We start from the raw sequence: 13,636 nt of genomic DNA, 5'->3' as shown, positions 1-13,636 counted from the left end.
ATGTACCTTTGTTGGAAAGCAAGGTGGAGACAGCCATCATTTTTCTCATGCCCGTATCATGAGCTGTCTCAATGAAGATAGCACATTTACCAAGTGTGTTCCTTATTCCTCCTCTTTACTACAGAGTTTGCATATGGGGGCCACCCGTACCCATTCAGTGGCATATTTGAAATCAATCCTGGAAACGCCACTGAATTAGGAGAGACCTTCAAGTTCAAGTGAGTTTACATTAACACACACACACACACACACACACACACACACACACACACACACACACACGGGTACACAAAGTGCCTAATCACATAGAGAAGTGGTCAATGGCCGTTGTTTCATGACACCAACAGGAAATCAAAGACTGTCTTTGTTTACAGTAGCGATGTGAAGACAACATTACCCTGTATCCCAAATTGCACCCCATTCCCTTTTTGATCAAGGCCCATAAAGACAACATTACCCTGTATCCCAAATTGCACCCCATTCCCTTTTTGACCAAGGCCCATAAAGACAACATTTGGGACGGAGACATGCAATTTGGGACGGAGACATGCAATTTGGGACGGAGACATGCAATTTGGGACGAAGACATGCAATTTGGGAGGGAGACATGCAATTTGGGACGGAGACATGCAATTTGGGACGGAGACATGCAATTTGGGACGAAGACATGCAATTTGGGAGGGAGACATGCAATTTGGGACGAAGACATGCAATTTGGGAGGGAGACATGCAATTTGGGACGGAGACATGCAATTTGGGACGGAGACATGTCCTACTGAGCAGTGGCCTTGTATTCATTCATTGTATCGTGATGGTTGATGTTTGGGACGAGAGTCACTGATACCAGTTTTTATACAGGGATAGAATAACACTATATGCACCCAATTACCACCTTTCATTTTGCTATTTTATTAGGATCCCCATTAGCTGTTGCTAATGATTACGAAACATATTTTTCCTAACACAGGGAGGCTATCGCTTTGGGCACAACAGACTTTGCAGTGGAGGATATGGATAAAATCATGGAGGAGCTGGGGAGGGATTTCAAGGGTAACTCTTACCATCTAATGCACAAGAACTGCAACCACTTCTCATCCTCGCTGTCTGAGGTCAGTTTCTGTTTCATCACCGTTTCGTTACGGAGGATTACTGTTTGATTTTTACATGATATTGACATTTATTGTGAACGATCTGATAGAGCCATTACTGTCAATGGGAACATTGCCTATTGACAATCATACATATTTTGCGCAATATGTTTTTTAAAAACTTGCCAATTGAAAAACATGTTTGTTTTTCGTTCTTATTCCAGCTGTTGTGTGGGCGTGAGATCCCTCGCTGGGTGAACCGTCTGGCCTACTTCAGCTCCTGCGTGCCCTTCCTCCAGACCTGCCTCCCTAAGGAGTGGCTGACCCCCGCTGCCCTCCAGAGCCACATCAGCATGGGGCTCCACAAGGAGGAGCGGGAGGCCGGAGAGTCCAGCGACGAGGACCCCAACTCAGGCTCCGGGACCGCTGGGGCGGGCACCGGATCCTCACACAGCTGTCGCCATACACGGGTCTGAGCCAATGACTGTATAGGTCTGAAGAGAACAGCCAATAGGACTCTCTCAATTACCTTTGACCTTCGAACCCTGGACCAGAAGGTCACCAGGTCCCCTCTGCAGGGGATGTAGTGATGTAATATCTGTGGGCCTGACTGAATAACCACCTGACCTCATAGTACCACCCCTGAGAACAGACGAGGACGACAGATGATTAGTTAGCCTGGTAGTACGGGGCCGGGGGGTCCTGCAAAACCTACAGATCCTTAGATCCTTTCCCTGGTTTTCTCCCTTTTAGATATGGTAGATATATTCTGGAGGGGGATTTGTTATAGGTTTGTTGACAAACTAACTCAGAGCATGGCATGGCTCTTTTAGATTGACCACAGCTACATGATGTACTGTAGGTCTGGGCTACTTTCTGGTAATTTCTCTTTTTCCATGAACTTTTAAACTTTTGTCAGCCTTCATCCCCGATCCACCCTGATTCTCTTCTTGCAGAGCTCCTTCTATTGTAGAGTAAACGGATATCAGCCACCACAAAGATACATCTAAATGTACGTCCCAAATGGCACCCTATTCCCTATATAGTGCACTACTTTAGACCAGAGCCCTATGGAACCCTATTCCCTATATATAGTGCACTATTTTAGACCAGAGCCCTATAGAACCCTATTCCCTATATATAGTGCACTACTTTAGACCAGAGCCCTATGGAACCATATTCCCTATATAGTGCACTACTTTAGACCAGAGCCCTATGGAACCCTATTCCCTATATATAGTGCACTATTTTAGACCAGAGCCCTATAGAACCCTATTCCCTATATATAGTGCACTTCTTTAGACCAGAGCCCTATGGAACCCTATTCCCTATATAGTGCACTACTTTAGACCAGAGCCCTATGACACCCTATTCCCTATATATAGTGCACTATTTTAGACCAGAGCCCTATAGAACCCTATTCCCTATATAGTGCACTACTTTAGACCAGAGCCCTATGACACCCTATTCCCTATATATAGTGCACTACTTTAGACCAGAGCCCTAAAGAACCCTATTCCCTATATAGTGCACTACTTTAGACCAGCGCCCTATAGAACCCTATTCCCTATATATAGTGCACTACTTTAGACCAGAGCCCTATGGAACCCTATTCCCTATATAGGGTGCACTATTTTAGACCAGAGCCCTATGGAACCCTATTCCCTATATATAGTGCACTACTTTAGACCAGAGCCCTATGGAACCCTATTCCCTATATATAGTGCACTATTTTAGACCAGAGCCCTATGGAACCCTATTCCCTATATATAGTGCACAATTTGTAGTTGTTGTTGCAAGGGCCCTTATGGCTCTGGTCAAAATAAGTGCCCAATCCAGGGCATAGTGTTCCATTTGGGACGACGCCTGAGACTACTGGTATTGTGACGTTAGCAGGATGTGACTTGCTGCTCACTTCAAGAGGTACTTAACCTCCTTACTTGGGCCTTCATTCTTAACTTCAAAGATGTTTTGCTTTGTTATGTGTGTGTGTGTGTGTGTGTGTGTGTGTGTGTGTGTGTGTGTGTGTGTGTGTGTGTGTGGGGGGGGGGTTAATATTCTGGCCATTTTTTTGGACGTTGTAGTTCACTATATATAGTGATATGAACCTGATATATAGTGATATGTGCTCTGTTTAGAAGGAGTAATTACATGTGTGATTTAAACCAGCACATTTCTGTTAAATGTCATTCCTAACTGAAAATGATGTGCCAAGAGCAAAGGATTGGACAAAAGTGAAGACATCGAAATTAGTTTTGGACCGTATTGATTTCAATGATTACATTTTATCGTATTAGTATTATATATTAGGGTGTTATTTGTCTATTTCATGGTCTCATGTATTGTTTAACAAGACATTGCCCCCCCCCCATATAATTAGCTATTTACTACCATCATGTGATGAATAACACTGGCAGATGTCTCATTTATACACTTCTTCAATGGGAACCATTCAATCTTTCATCAGGAGATGAAACCTGATCAAGAAATCTCAGCCCTTGTTACCGATCAGTCGGCGCACAACATAAGAAATCTCAGCAGTGAAAGTGAAACTCAAAAGTTGTTGAATCACGGTTTTCTGTTCATACAACTCCTCTTGTCTTGACCCCTCCTCCCCAGAGAGTGATTGAGTAGATGTGTGAGGGGTCTGGAGGCCCGTCGAGGAAGGGCCCCCCCCCCTCAGTTGATCCTACCAGTCAGTTACAGTTAGGGCATTGTGTGAAGGAAAAGGTTTTGTTGTTGTTGTGAGATGTCTTTTGATTGGCTATGTCTCTTAATGTGTTGGATTCACAGGTGATCCCTGAAACAACGGGGAGGAGGTTGTCTTTCTACAATAATATTGTGTTGTCCTACCGGTCAGTCAGTTGATCCTACCGGTCAGTCAGTTGATCCTACCGGTCAGTCAGTTGATCCTACCGGTCAGTCAGTTGATCCTACCGGTCAGTCAGTTGATCCTACCGGTCAGTCAGTTGATCCTACCGGTCGGTCAGTTGATCCTACCGGTCGGTCAGTTGATCCTACCGGACAGTCAGTTTGATTTGATTTGTCCTACCAGGCAGTCAGTTGTCCTACCAGTCAGTCAGTCAGTTGTCCTACCAGTCAGTCAGTCAGTTGTCCTACCAGTCAGTCAATTATCCTACCAGTCAGTCAATTGTCCTACCAGTCAGCCAGTTGTCCTACCAGTCAGCCAGTTGTCCTACCAGTCAGTAAATGATCCTACCAGTCAGTAAATGATCCTACCAGTCAGTCAATTATCCTACCAGTCAGTCAATTATCCTACCAGTCAGCCAGTTGTCCTACCAGTCAGCAAGTCTTGGACTAGAGTATTACACTGACTACCATCCTATCAAACAATATCAATAATGCTGTTTCCAGATGAGACAGACGTTAGGCTACATGTTATTCTGTTCTGTTCCTGCATTATATTACAGCTGCTCTGGTAGAGTCAATAGTATTCATTCTGTACATAAGTCTTTCTGGAAGACAATATTGTCCTTTCTTTCTCTTCTCCTCCTTGGTTTACTGTCTGTCTGCCTCCACCCCTCCGTATCCCATCCCCCTCTCAGGAAGGAAATCACATGACCTGTTGTTTGTTACACCGGTGTCTCATTATTATCCATCATCTCCATGACAACTGGGCAAAATAAAATAACTATATTTATTTGTTTATATACTTATTTTTTAAATCATCTATATATTTTCATTAATTTTTTAAATGTGTAGTGTCATCTACGTTGTTTTGGTTTTGTTTTTAATTCAGGAAGATTATTTTTTTTGTCATCTTGAAATTGAAATAGGTTCCGTAAAGGTCAGTATTCCATGCTCTATATTGAAATAATTTTTGGTACTTTCTGCAGAGAAGACCTTTTCTATTGTATTTATGTATGTGCTTTACCGAATTGTAAGACGATGCCACAAATGTTAAGGATGGTAATAGAGTAAAGATACAAGAATAGCAGTAATATGTTGTCCTGTCCTTGAGTTTGGCCACACCGTCTGAACACCATTGAATGGGAGGAAAACCTTATTTTGAGTTCAGTCAGATGAGATGGCCAGCAGGATGTTGGGAAATGTGTCATAAAGATCTGGCTATTTTGTATGTACATTTTCAGTACATTTTTGTTCAGAGATGTTTAGAGTGCAGGAGCAAAGATTTTTGTTATAACTAAACCAAGATAGACCACAGCATGTCGTTTCCTCTGGGAGTAAATTACTCATAGTGGGCAGAACATGCAAGAAGGTGGGCAGAGCTAAACACGAGCCAGTGAGAGCCTATTGGCTCGTTCTAGCATTGATTTGCATATTTCCGATAGGGAACGCCTAATTTGAAGTGCGCATGTGCAATAACTCAATTTGCGCTTGCTCTCCTAAACTCAATTTAAAAAAACTTTGGCCAAGGGTGAAGTCTAGAAAACTTAGTCCAGTCTGTTCGTATCATATTCTAGTTTTGAACACTGTTTTGAGATCAAATATTTAATCGATGAGAACATTAGCAGAATATTGCCCATAAACCATCTCGCTTTCATCTTCTCCCACTGGAGGCCACTTGGTTTCCTCTCACCACCAAATGTTGAAACATCAACCGGATGCTTCACATTTATACATCCGGTGAAATATCTGTCTCATTGTTATATCTGTGGCATGGGTCTTGTGGAACGTTTTTTGATAGGTCTGCAGGACTGGAACACGCCCACCACCCTTGGTGTTGATGAACATCCGGTTTCCTCATCTTTCTCTCACTCGGAGTCGCCATTTTGATACACAACAACCAAGCAAGCACACTACCAGAAGTAACGAAGACAACGGCAAGGGTGAGATTCAAATTTCGTTAATTGTAAATGTCGTCAGTAGACTTGCACAAATATTTTGGCGAATCAATAATGTTAATGATTCATATGTTGTCCCGAGTGCTAAGCTAGTAATGCAGCTAGAGTAGCGAAAAGGCAACCGCACGACATGGTAACGTTAGCTAGCTAATAACGTTCGTAGCCGACGAAACTGCGATTATTTTTGTGGACGGGCTGGATCTCCGATGTAACATACGATGACGTTAAAAAAATAAAAAATAATCGCAACTACTGTTTTCAGCGCCCAGAGAATAGCACCACTAAACACAACATTTGTTTCGTATAATTGCGGCCTTTTCGTCGGGTTGTAAAATGCCGCGTTCAAGACAACTGGGAACTCATGGAAAAAACGAACTGCGACCGGATAGCTGGCTACTAACGTTAGCTAGTTAGCTTACTAACGTATAATATACACATGATCAAGATGGTGTTTAAATTCACATTAAACGGTATGTAGTTTATTCGTTTAGCGTATATGTGAAACTGTATACGTTGCCGAACCCAGACTAGACGGCTATCTGGCTAGTACTAACCAGCATTAGGGCTAATGAACTTGGCTAAAGTGCACTTTAAGTATTGATAACTCTTAGCTAACGTTAGCTAGTTAGCACACACTGATCTGGGCCTTATCGGCAACCTACGTGTTTGGGGGGTTAAATGTTCTGTTAATCACCAAGTCAACTTTTTTTTTCAGATAACTATGAGTGGATGTCGAGTGTTTATCGGTCGTTTGAGCCCTCATGCTCGTGAGCGGGACGTGGAGAAGTTCTTCAAAGGTTATGGAAGGATCCGGGAAGTAAATTTGAAGAACGGTTTCGGCTTTGTGGTAAGTCGGCCTTGCCTCGTGTCTTGATCAAACACCTATTGTGAATGTTTTGTTTGTTGTTTAGTTAACCCCCCCCCCCTCTCGTTAATCAGGAGTTTGACGACCACAGAGACGCAGATGATGCAGTTTACGAGCTGAATGGCAAGGAACTCTGTAGTGAAAGGTAATGATTTGGATACACATTGAGCAAAGTCTCAAGAAAGATAAATTGCAACATGTTATGGTTGGACATTTAATACACATGGGCATTGTTGGAAGAAGTACACCATTTTCATACTTGAGTAGAATAAAATGACTTGTGAAAGTCACCCAGTAAAATACCAATTTGAGTAAGTAAGTATTTTGTTTTAAATGTACTTGCGTATTAAAAGTATAAATAATTTAAAATGTCATATTAAGCAAACAAGACGACACTTTGTTTTTATTTATTTACCAACTATGCGTTTGTGTTTTAGTGAGTCTGCTATATCAGGGGAGGTAGAGATGAACAGGGATATTCTCTTTATAAGTGTGTGAATTAGACCATTTCCTGTCCTGCTAAGCAAGTACTTTTGGGTGTCAGGGGAAAAGGAATGAAGTAAAAAGTACATTATTTCCATTAGGAGTGAAATAAGTTGTCAAAAATATAAAAGGCAAAGTACAGATACTAAAAAAACAACTGCTAAGGTAAAAATGCGTTAAAGTACTACCTAAGTACACAACTGGGTTGTTCCGCCCAGAAAGCCCAAGGCACCTCAGATTGTTCTGAAGTAATTTCTGGAGTTGGAAATAGATTTCCTGCAACATTATTTGATCACAGAGGATTTGAGTGAATTGATTGCACTATAATTGTTCATGTATAGGATTTATTTTCAGCAAACTTGCCGTGTAAATATTTGTATGAACATAAGATTCAACAACAGACATAAACTGAACAAATTCCACAGACATGTGACGAACAGAAATTGATGTGTCCCTGAACAAAGGGGGGTCAAAAGTAAAAGTCAGTATCTGGTGTGGTTGCAATAAATACTGCAGTGTTTCTCCTCCTCATGGACTGCACCAGATTTTCCAGTTCTGCTGTGAGATGTTACCCCACTCTTCCACCAAGGCACCTGCAAGTTCCTGGATATTTCTGGGGGGAATGGTCCTAGCCCTCACCCTCCGATCCAACAGGTCTCAGACGTGCTCAATGGGATTGAGATCCGGGCTCTTTGTGTCCACTGGCGATGTTGCCGTTTGAGACCTGCCTTACAATAGGCCTACAAGCCCTCAGTCCAGCCTCTCTCAGCCTATTGCGGACAGTCTGAACACTGATGGTGGAATTGTGCCCTCCCGGTGTAACTCGGGCAGTTGCCAATTCATGCGCTGCTATTGTTGTCCAAACTTGGAATTTGTGGCGCAAATGCAATCCAATGGTACCTAATATTAGCATCTAGTGGTCAGATCCTGGTAATAACAACTAGAGGTCTTCACAGGTCCAGTTTCAAAGTGGATCCGATATGAATCTAAAATAATATATACACACATTCCAAACTGACCCGGGAGGCATTCCTTATGGACCTGGTCGGATCCAGACCCGCTAACCGTCGAGAGGGAGATGACGCTGGTATAGCGGGAGGGGCTGTACTATGAGCTTCTGACAGTTATCTCCAAACTTTTACGACACACGGAGCAAGTCTCTCTCTGTAGCATAATGATTAGCCAACAACAAGCTACACACCCAGCAGTTTGCTGCTTCGTCTAATGATTAGCCAACAACAAGCTACATGCGCCGCCTCATACAATGCAAGGGCAGCGGCATATATTAGACAGTTTCTCTGGCTACTGTACCATGTCACGTTTGAATCTGGACGGCACTTCCGGACAAGTCCGTTTGAACACGACACACCCGAGACCGCTGACAGTCGCATCCGGCCCATTACTTAAAATTCTGGATCTACTAACACCTTCAATGACCCCCCCGCCCCCCTCCCCCGTTCAGAGACGTTAATCGGATAATACAAATAGATTACGTGGGATGAAGAAAGAATACTAAGTCTTTTAGTCATTTCTGCAGCCCTGTTATAAGTGTCTGTCTGGTCTTTATTTTTTATTAATAGGGTAACTATAGAGCATGCCCGCTCCAGACGAGGGAGGGGTGGTGGACCCGGGATGGGCGGCGGAGGAGGAGGAGGACGTTTCTCGCCTCGTTTCAGCAGCTACCGCCAGGGGTCTGGTGATCGCCGCGGTGGAGGTGGCGGAGGCTCCAGGTATACAGACAACACCGCTTCATTTTCCACCTTCTCACCTGCAGCGAATGGACTTTAGTCGGTGTGATTTTAGTTCCCCCTTCATCGCTCGGAGACATTGACCTTCCTTGGTGGCTCCGTGTGCAGAAGTAGCATGTCTTACACGTATTGAATATACCAACTGGATAATTAAGACTTATCATGCTTTCAGTTGTAGGAGTCATTTCCCCCGTGTGAGTAGAATACATTGTGACCCTGTCTTGATCCAATGCTGTACATTCATGCATTATATCTATTGACCTGTGGCTTCATTTTAATGTCAGGCTCTCATGTGTATGAAACCTTTTGGTCCTAATAGTAACGGGTCACCCCCCCCCCTCTGTGTTTAACTTTTCTCTGCCTTCCTCCCATGCAGTAGGTATGGTCCTCCAGTGCGCACTGAACACAGAATCATCGTGGAGAACCTGTCGTCACGCATCAGTTGGCAGGTGAGAGGTTAAACCCATCTGCTTCAGACCATTACTCTGTACTGATACTGCTTTTTTTCCCCCCCTTATAAGCTGTATTCTTATTGAAACCATGTTTTTCTTTGATTTATTACCAAAGGACACGGCTATATGCTCAAAAGTACCATTAGGGCCGATAGAACGGCAAGGCCCCTTTTGGATTCAGGAATTCATTGTTTTATTTATTGACTTAGTTTTTACTGTTTCTTTAAACAATAAATAAATAAATAAAAATATATAAGCACTTCTACCAGAAGGTAAATCTAACCAATCACATCGTAGTTTTATTTTAACAGTTTATTCTTATTCTGGTTATTAGTTTATAATGGAGTTGCATGCACAACCTCCTTGGAGGTGTTATGTGCATAGCGCCCTCTGCTGGTTGTGTTTTCAATAGTGTCCATTTGGTGCCTCTCCTCACACGCAGTTGCCGCTGATCTAAATCTTGGCTGGGCCCCGTAGCGGGTGAAAGGGCTCTAGCGCAGGATAGCCTTAGGATGGTCCCTCGTAAAGCCCCAGTCTGGAGGTTCTGTGGTCTGGTCTGGTGGAAACCCCCCCCCACCCGAATGCAGCCAGCCTGTTACTCCCTCAACCCACTCCACGTTCCCTACACTCTCCCGTTTGGCTCTTTTATCTGTTGCTGATGGAGCTGGGTGTGTTGACAGTTGGGCACACTGCACACCCTCTTCCTTCGTTCCTTCCCCTACTTGCTCTCTGGTGGTCCCTTGTGGAGGCTGGCCGGAGTCCGGGTCTGTCAAGGCTGAGGGAGGTCGTTTCTCAAGGGCTTAACACTGTGACTGCATTGGTTCCCATTGGTCCTCTATTTGGACACGTGGCTCTTTGCTAATGTCTTCCTGGGTATGGAACGGTAAGTAACATATAACTCATGTGATTGGGTTTAAGGGTTGGGAGGAACAGGAAGTAGAATCCTATACCTTAGTCTTACTGGGAAAACTTATGGAAAATTTATAGTAGGCCAATTAATAGGTTACTGAAAGAACCCCTTGATCAAAATGGGTCATGATGAAATGAAAATACTTCTCCATAGACTTGATTTTAGTTTAGCGACGCCCCCTAAAAACCACTATAGTTGCCACTAACCGACAACATGTCCAAGACGCGACACCTCAAAGGATTTGTCGCGTCTCACCAGCTTCCTATTTGTCACATCGACTCTATTTGACTTAACAAACCTGAAATACAATACCAGGGAACTAAGTAGTGTCAGGTTTCTCCTTTTTTTTTTTTTTTAGTGAACTGGTTAGCTGTGAAGCCATGGCAGTGGCTCGTCATTTAAACGCCCTCGTCTGAAAATGCCAGAACATCACATTGTAACTGTGTTTTGATGAGGTCAATATTACAGAGAGGGGGGTTACTGTCGTGTTGCTTTACTGATTTTTCTCTTGTCCCAGGTAAAGAGTTCTCTCAGCCACATTCGTGTGTTGGTCTGTCACTGACTCATGTATGCTTCACCACAGGACCTGAAAGATCTCATGAGGAAAGTTGGAGAGGTCACCTTTGTGGATGCCCACCGAACCAACAAGAATGAAGGGTGAGTTGTCTGACCAGGGCCCTGTTCGTTAAGCACGAAATGGAAGGGCTAAAATGAGGGACGGCTGTCCAATTTAGAAACCCTCTTGTTTTAATAAAACAAACACATATGTGGTCTGCCCTGCTGCTATTATGAACTGAGCTGTCAACTTCAATGTGATTTGACTCGACAGGGTGGTGGAGTTTGCATCACACAGTGATATGAAGAACGCTCTTGATAAGCTTGATGGAACAGACTTGAATGGACGAAAGCTGAAGCTGTCTGAGGATCGCAAGAGCCGGTAGGCATCCCCTCTTCCAATTTTGTAGTGAAGTTGGATAAATACATGATTGTGGGTTTTCCGTTTGCATCTAGAATTGTGAGCCAACCCATGTCTTGATGTTTGGGGGCAGTGTAGGTAGCTACAGAAATGTAGCTTCAAAGATTGGCCTACTGCGTTGAGCTGCCTACATTAGTGGTTGGATGGGGGGTAAATGTAATTAAATTATTCTGTTCCAACAGCCGCAGCAGGAGTCGTTCCCGTGGCTCTCGCAGCTACTCCCGGTCCCGTAGCCGTTCCCGGTCCCCCCGTTCCAAGTCCCCCAGCCGCAGCAGGAGCCGTAATCGCTCCAGGAGCCCCCGCTCTGCCAGCCGTACTCCGGAGAAGAAGCCTTCCTCAGGAGGAGGGGGCAGGGCTGCACATCGCTCCACTTCACGTTCCCCCTCCCGTTCCAAATCCCGTACCCCTCCCGCACGCTCTCGTTCCCGTACACCTCCCCCACGTTCCCGCTCCCCTGCCCCGCGTTCCCGCTCCCCTGCCCCCCGTTCCCGTACCCCTCCCCCACGCTCCCGTTCTCCTGCCCCGGCCCGGAAGCCGTCCCGGTCTCGGTCCCCCTCGGTGGAGAGCCAGCACTGAGCCGCTCTGAGGGGAGCTGTTGAGGAATAGTCCATTGGAAGGAGTAGAGACTCGTTGGAATGGGAACACTGATAAAGTTCTGTTAGTTCCATACCAATGAGTCTGTCCTCCCGATTTTAAGTGACCACCAGTCTCCACTGGTGTAGTGGTATGTATGGACTGAAGGGAATGTCATGCTGGAACCGTGGCACGTGGCGTTGTGCCAGCCTGCCTGCCTGCTAGTGTGTTGTAAATGAAGAGGAGCCTTGCCTTGGGTGTAATGCCCTCTCTCCCACAATCTAATTTTAAAATCTGAGCTTTAGTCCTGGTTGGTTCAGTTCCTCTTAGCCCTGGACTGGTTGTTTTATGATTATAAGTTGGATCCTGCGTCCCCCAATTCAACTTCTAATTTAGTATTTTATTGCTATCTGAATAATTAAAGCGTTTCCTTTTGAAAACCAAACCTTTTTTTTTTTTTTTTTTTTTTTTTTTAGTTAATAAAATGTACAGAGTGATTTGAGAGCTTTTGATTGGGTCGCTGTCCTGTTGAATATCTGTATCGTTGTCCCTACAGGTTTGTAAGTCTCGTTGTGATTGATAAGTTGTATGAAATGTACAATTTGTTTTGAAGTGAACTTTGTCTAATCAATACAATGTTTTTTTTCTTCCTTGTTTTTGTCTTATCTGTGTTCCAATCCACACTCTTAATAGTGAAGTTAAACTGCACCCAAAATGATTTGGATGGGTGTTGTGAAGTAATGTAATCTACTATTAGGATTTTGTTGCATTTTAACGATGATTGAGTATACTGAATAAGCATTTCACAAATTAAGTGATTTTGTCTTTTATTTAAAAAAAAAAATATGAACAAAAGACTACATAGTCTAAACCACCACTTCTAAGTGTGCATGCTTTGTTGATCTTGATGGGCGACCCCTGAGTGTAGGTTTGGAATATTCTGGTCATCATTTGACTATTTACACGTGGCTCCAGAGATCTAATGTCCTTGGTTTTTCTCCTCGTCTACATTTTGTGATCTTAGAGCAGGGCCTGCATGTTGCTGCAAATAAAAAGCATTTTTTTTTTTTTTTTTGCAAATTGTATCTGATTTTTAAAGATAATGTTCCTGCAAAAGGGTGTGAATTGGCATCTTATAGGTCACATGGGGGGGGGGTGATCCTCAGCCTGAAATGTAACCACTTCTGCTGCTGATTTTAGCTAGCTTTTGGCATGGTGTACGTGAAGACGGTCCCCTGAAGGGAGGGCGGTCATGTGCTAGCAGATGTCCTGTTTTCGTTCCTCTGTGAGCTGACTGGAGGAATCGCTACCTGTTAAAAAAAAAAACATTCACCTTTTTACTAGTCAAGTCATTTTAAGAACACATTCTTTACAATGGCGGCCTAACCCGGATGACGTTGGGCCAATTATGTACCACCCTATGGGACTCCCAATGATGGCCGGGTGTGACAGGGTAGCCTAGTGGTTAGAGCGTTGGACTAGTAACCGGAAGGTTGCAAGTTCAAACCCCCGAGCTGACAAGGTAACAATCTATCTTTCTAGGCAGTCATTGAAAATAAGAATTTGTTCTTAACCGACTTGCCTAGTTTATATAAAGGTAAAATAAAAAAAAATCCAGCCTGGATTCGAACCGGGGACTTGTGACAGCTCTATCACTGAGATGCAGTGCCTTAGATCTCATTTGCCGCCCGGCTAAGCAAGCAGCGTGACGTCCT

At 43.9% G+C, this 13,636-nt stretch overlaps 2 protein-coding genes across 2 annotated transcripts in view; both read left to right on the top strand.

Moving 5' to 3' along the window:
• Positions 1 to 2,202, top strand: part of LOC112256974 (deubiquitinase DESI2-like) — a 13,315-nt gene extending 11,113 nt beyond the window's left edge. Inside the window, exons 3-5 of the mRNA XM_042325138.1 lie at positions 125 to 218; positions 968 to 1,109; positions 1,313 to 2,202. Of these exons, the coding sequence (XP_042181072.1) occupies positions 125 to 218; positions 968 to 1,109; positions 1,313 to 1,564 (488 nt within the window). The 3' untranslated portion in view covers positions 1,565 to 2,202. The remainder of the gene's footprint in view (positions 1 to 124; positions 219 to 967; positions 1,110 to 1,312) is intronic.
• Positions 2,203 to 5,755: 3,553 nt separating this feature from the next.
• LOC112256975 (serine/arginine-rich splicing factor 5) lies at positions 5,756 to 12,571 on the top strand. The gene is made up of 8 exons (XM_024430573.2): positions 5,756 to 5,899; positions 6,630 to 6,761; positions 6,854 to 6,924; positions 8,843 to 8,992; positions 9,387 to 9,459; positions 10,956 to 11,029; positions 11,202 to 11,309; positions 11,531 to 12,571. Exons 2-8 carry the CDS (start codon positions 6,636 to 6,638, stop codon positions 11,922 to 11,924), a joined length of 996 nt encoding a protein of 331 aa, XP_024286341.2. The 5' UTR covers positions 5,756 to 5,899; positions 6,630 to 6,635; the 3' UTR covers positions 11,925 to 12,571.
• The last annotated feature ends 1,065 nt before the right edge of the window (positions 12,572 to 13,636 follow it).

This window comes from Oncorhynchus tshawytscha, linkage group LG08, assembly GCF_018296145.1.
Source record: "Oncorhynchus tshawytscha isolate Ot180627B linkage group LG08, Otsh_v2.0, whole genome shotgun sequence".
In the NCBI taxonomy this organism is placed as follows: Eukaryota; Metazoa; Chordata; class Actinopteri; order Salmoniformes; family Salmonidae; genus Oncorhynchus; species Oncorhynchus tshawytscha.
This window is presented reverse-complemented; position numbering and strand designations above follow the sequence as displayed.